Source organism: Drosophila virilis, chromosome 3 (assembly GCF_030788295.1).
Source record: "Drosophila virilis strain 15010-1051.87 chromosome 3, Dvir_AGI_RSII-ME, whole genome shotgun sequence".
NCBI lineage: Eukaryota > Metazoa > Arthropoda > Insecta > Diptera > Drosophilidae > Drosophila > Drosophila virilis.
In genome coordinates this window covers 17730702-17736529 of record NC_091545.1, presented here as the reverse complement: position 1 = coordinate 17736529, position 5828 = coordinate 17730702, and the positions used below count along the sequence as shown (strand labels likewise).

General features: G+C 46.0%; 1 protein-coding gene across 1 annotated transcript; it reads right to left on the bottom strand.

Annotated features, from left to right (window-relative positions):
* Positions 1 to 2509: 2509 nt before the first annotated feature.
* Positions 2510 to 3537, bottom strand: LOC6623430 (histidine-rich protein PFHRP-II). Its single transcript, XM_032435233.2, has 2 exons — positions 3409 to 3537; positions 2510 to 3346 (listed from the first exon to the last, which is right to left on the bottom strand). The coding sequence occupies exons 1-2, from the start codon at positions 3412 to 3414 to the stop codon at positions 2675 to 2677; spliced, it is 678 nt and encodes a 225-aa protein (XP_032291124.1). The 5' UTR covers positions 3415 to 3537; the 3' UTR covers positions 2510 to 2674.
* Positions 3538 to 5828: the final 2291 nt, after the last annotated feature.

Sequence of the window (5828 nt, the reverse complement as noted above, 5' to 3'; positions counted from 1 at the left end):
TACAGAACCCGGAGAAACAACACGCACACCCACACAGACGATTGAAGTGTGTAAGGAGCGAGCTGTTTCTGCTGCTGCTGCGATGTTGCTGCTGCTGCTGTTGCTGATGTTGCTAGTAACATTATGAGTCTTGGCGACGCTTGTTGCAGCTGTAGCGCATTAACCTCGTTCACTGCTGCTGCTGCTGTTGCCGCTGCAAAATATTTACCAAAGTGATTAAGATGCCTGAGTAATTTTTAACACAATTACGCTGCCAAGCAGACGACGGCAGTCAGTAGTCAGCAGTCAGCAGTCGGCAGTCCCGGGCCTGCAATTGTGAGCTGCTGCTGCCTTCCGCCTGCCTGCCTGCCCCGTTGAATAGCTACTGTAGTTACACTGGCTCGGCGTCAGTTGCAGCTGCACTGCTGCTAATGACCAGGCTGAGCCAACAGCACAGCCGGTCGCAATATAAACTGTGGCATTGTCTGACTACCCGACTCCAACCCCAACTCGAGCCGCCAGCTCCAGCCACAGCTCGGAGCAAGTGCCATCGGCATCGGCATCAGCATCACGCGGACACCCGAACTTTTGTGTGCCTTGGCCATTAGCGTTTCCACACTACGCTGACTTTAATCGTAGCGCAGCGGCGACAGGCGGTTGCGGGTGTTTTACGCATCAGTGTTTTTTGACAGCTTCTTCTCAGCACAGAGAAGCCAATATAAAACTAAAAATAATCTACAAAAAACTCAATATTTTGTTGTGATTTATTGTATATGCGATTTTTGGCAGGTGTTGAGCCGAGCCGATCATCAGTTGCCATTGCTGCTGCTGCTGCTGTTGTTGTTGTTATTGTTGTTGTTGCCACAAAAACTCATTGCAACGTGCGGCACATTTGACGCTCATTGCCTGCCCCATTCGAACACAACAACGCACGACAAGGCAACAAAAACTTATAACGCACCAGCTGAAAAAGCAAAAATCGTGATGCGTTTGGTTTAGATTTGAGCGGCACGACTTTGCTGGCGTTAGCAACATTAACAATGTTGCCACAAGCAACGAAGTTGTTGTTTCTACCATGGGCCAATGCGATGTGTTGACAAAGAGCAGAGTTCGCGATTTGCGAATTTGTTAGCCATTTGTTACTAATATTTATACACATACACTAGAATGGGTTACTGCGACTTTACATTTTGGTTTGATAGTGGGCTAGTGGGAGTACAAAATTCATGCTAGCTTGGAAAATGTATAACATGGAATATGTATGGGACATACAATGGAAATCGGTTGCATAAAACTTTAGTTTTCGATCACCGTCAAGTTCTTATTCAAAGATCATTACGAATATTATGCTATTTACTCTGTCTCTTCCTAACGAATATTATGAATACATAATTCAACAATTTTGATTCACTGGTCGGAAAAGCAGTGGAAAACTGTTGTATGTAACTATTTTGTTTGTTTTTTATCCGATCAGCTTAGAGCTTTCTTTTTAGAATGTCGTTAAGGGCATGTTTTGTACGTTTCGCTAACTTCACTCTCCTGGATGGAAAAACGATATAAATAAACTGAATTAAAACTCTACTATTAAAACGGTACTACCGGCTGCCGATCAGTATATATTTCAGTGTGTGTGCATCTTTGACTATTTTAATTTTATCACATAGGGCATTTAAGCAGCTGCTAACCAAACTTGGATTTATCTTTTACATGATGCTGTAACAAAATCGAAGCTGTCTTGGCTTAATCCCAATTTCCCTTCCCATTGTAGTTGACCAATGAAAATGAAAATGAGCGCGGCACGCGTTTAGACGCCGCACGACTAGAAAATTGTAGTGGCGGAGCGGTGTCCGCTTGGCTGAACCCGAAGCGACAGGGGAATGGGAATAGTTACCGGAACGCGCACGGGCAGAAGAATGGAAAAGGAGTGTGAGTTTTGCTGCTGTGGCAGCCACGTGTTGCGCATGCGCTTTTGCCCCTAGACATGCAGTTGGACACGACACGACGCCCTAAGCCTCAGCATTTGCGTTTGTCAGGGTCGACTGCATCGCATTGGCTTCGTGCTTGGCACTTTGCAATTGTTCAGTAGTTGGCTCAGTTGTGCTGTTGTGCTGCAAGTGGCACGTTGCACGAAGCAACGCTTCGGCGTGAGGCAGCAGCAGCAGCAGCAGCAGCAGAAGCAGCAGCAACTGCAACACCTTCACTCTCTGCGGTTGAGGCGATAGTGCGATGATGTATGGCTTGAACCTGCAACGCTTGTGCCTCTTCTCCTGCCACTGCCCCTGCCCATGCCCCTGCACCCGTCACTGCCAGTGCCCCAACCTCGACTGCTGCCTACTATTGTAGGCGTCAACTCACGTTTATGCTTTGTAGACATTATCGCGCCTGTTTATCTTTAAATTGCAAGTAAATTACGTTGGCTCGCGCAGCTTGATGTATTATGCTGCCTTGTTGAGTGGCCAGTGAGTGATTTGATGAGCCGAGGAATGGCAGTGGGAGTTTGGGGGAGTGCCAGAGCGGCAGAGGCAGGGAAATGGACACAAAGATCTTTCAAAAAACAACCCGTTTATTCGAGCACTACAAACTAAACGTTGTGCGTAATAAATTAGCTATGAAAGCGTCGTCATGCAGTTGGATAAGTGTATGCGTGTGTGTGTGTGTGTCTGATGTAGTGTATTGGTGTTTTAGGGGAAATCTCTCAGTAATGCGTCTCGGTGATTCTCACTTTGCCGTATTTGCCGTGCAAATGATGCTTGGCAAAGGACAGTAGATTGGCATGGCTATGTACGTCCAAGTGGGCTGGGAAGGCGGCCTTGTGCACCACAGCGGCATGGGTGTGATGGTGGTGCACCAGCGGAGCCGAATGATGATGGTGCACCAATGGAGCCGAGTGGTGGGCATAATGATGCAAGTCAGCGTGGGCATGAGCATGCTCATCGATGTGTGCGTGGGTGTTGTGAATGATGTGATGATCGACCACAGGATTTCTATAGTGCAGGAAGTGGTGTGGCTCATCATGCACCACCTTGTGCACATGGTGCACTGGCTCCACTTCATGAATGGGCTCATGGCTGACAATCTTGGCCGGGGCATGTACATGAGCGTGATGCACATGGTCGTGAGCGTGCACATCGTGATCCAAATGGGCAGAGTAGCCGTCATGATGGTAAACGGGATGCGGCACTGCGTCCAAGTGGTGATCGGCACCATCGATCACAATAGCGGAGCTATGGCCCAAGTGAATGCCGTTAGAGTGATGCACCTCGGAGTCCACAAGGTGCGGAAGCTCCTCGTGATGATGATCGTGCTCCAGATGCGACAGCAAACCCGCCTGAGCCACGCCCAGCAAGGCCAAAGTGCAGATAAAGAACTAAGGAAAACTCCAACAGTTACAAGAACCTGACATACTCGAGTTGTTTGCCTCGGACCCACCTTCATTACGGAGATTTCACACTTAATTTGAGTTTATCCAAAAGTAAAGGTTGACGGTGCGCCTGAGACTTGTTTGCTCTGCGGTTGTCGATGAACTGTGCTCTAATCCGTTGGAGCCCACGCATTTTATAGCACTGAAAGACAGTTGCCACCGTTGGCCAATATCACGTGCAGCCTGGCAGCTGGGACGGACATTCAACGTTATCAAAATAGCCAAGCAATGAAAGTGATGTGTGCCGGGCCAGCCAAGTGGGCGGCGTGCCTGGAATTCCTAATGAACTTTGTCGTCACATTTCAAAGGCACACACATAGCCCAGCTCATTATGTAAAGAGCGCCATATAGTCAATAAACCATTTCCAGATGGTTAAGTCGCACTGGCACTCGTCCGGTCATGTCATAATTTGATGGCCCAATAGGCCTCACCTGGCTTGGGGTTACACCATTTTGGGCAACAGCTGGCAAGGCCATTGCCCACCCACATTAATTTAATTTCCACTTGCACTTGCAATGCATTTTGCAACCCATTTGGCAATCTTTGGCCAGTGAAAGCGTTAGCCGTTGACCAACATACAACATTTTTATAATGGCCAAAAAACAAAAATCAATTCACACAATTTGCATTGGGCATACAAAATTCATAGCGACTACGTGCGGAATTCGCCAACGTGTTCACGGCTCGCCAACATCAGTTTATTTATATTGGCACAATAGTGCTAAAAATAATACTAACAGGTAGTGGGTGTTATCATTCGTGACTTACCAAAAATTCACGCACTGCCAACTGTATAGTGATAGCTGCAAACAAAAGAAACATAAAGAAGTTTAGATATGAACAAGAAACACCGGTTATATTTGGCAGGCCGAACTTTAAATACCCTTGCTGTTTACCTGTGTGGTATGGTAGAATGAATATAGGACAATGAGCCCGTGATTAGTGACTGTGGTGAGAATATCTTAAGTTCCCAAAACGTTTAAAGCCACTTTTCCCACATATTTTTTTAATAGTATAGTCCGGTGATGTAAAAACTTGGCTTATATGACAAGGTCTAATATATTGCAAAACAAAATAGATTTTCATATAAAAACTTAATATTTAATCTGTTGTTTCCTTGGCGACAATATGCTGTCTTATCTGATCTCTGACCTATAAAAAGTTTCGTGAGGATCGCTGTTAAGCTGAAAGATTAATTTACATAGAGGCAATTAGTTCCGACAGTCTTAGTTTCGGCTGTTGATACTGATCAATAATATATATAATCCTTTACAAGGATATAAACAAAACGGGGTTAACGTAAAAAGGAGTTTGTGGTCGAATGCTTTTTAAAGTAATAGCTTCATCCAATAAATATCGCGTAATTGGTTAAATTAGTATCGATATCTGAGCACATGTTGTACACATTCATCAATTCAATTGCATTTCCTGTCTAGACGATGTGTCGTCGGCACGTTCCATAAATTATGAAAAACTTAAAGCAGTTACCTGGCAGAGCTGCAGAGTGCAACCGCCAAGATAAGTTGGCTGCAAAGTGGGTCAGCCTACGGCTAATTACATAATAATTTGGTCAATTTAATCACGTTGCTAATGAGCCCCGTTGTATGCAAGGCGGCTACCGAGGGGGAGGGACCAACTATCGCAACTATCGTTTTGGGCGGCGGCGTCAACACCCCGAAAAACTGGAGACATACGTGCACCACATGCACAATGTGCCCCAAAGTGGAACTTAAAAAGCGGCGAACGACTTAAAATGCCCACCAGGTGCCCACGCGACGCGTTGTCGTCGACCTGTCCAATGATTTGAGTGCGAATTTGTTTTGGTTTCGATAGAAGCGCAAACGCAATTTGTACGCCTGACAAATATTTGAACATTTCCAATGAATTTTGCGTACGAATCTGACAATTCTTGGCGCTGCCTTTTGGTCTTTTGGAATTGCCAGTTCCTGTCTGTTTGTCAGTCTCTCAGCGTGTCTTACACACCTGCCCCAACAGCCAATTAGCCACAAAAGTATCTCGTGGCATGCAGCAAGCTTGCAGTTCGCAGTTTTGCAGCTCACATCTCAAGGGGCGGGCGGTGCAGCATTTGTAATTAGACGGGGCAACAACAACAACAACAAAAAACAACAACAGCAGCAACAACGTTGACGGCGACTTATTTCAATATGCAAATGATTGCTAGACTAGCACCGAAAAAAATGTAAATAAAGCGGCGGCGGCCAGCTGCAGCAGAAGGAGACAGCCACACAGACAAAAAGCTGTACGACACAAAAAAAAAGGGAAAAAACAATGCAAAAGAAAATCTATAATTTATTTGCACAAAAATGACGGCAAAATAGTCGGCGGCGAGGGTGGTGGTGCTGGTGGTGGTGCATGTTTGTAATTGAGTGCATCGTTAGCGGGGCAACAGCAGCGGGCAGGAGGTGG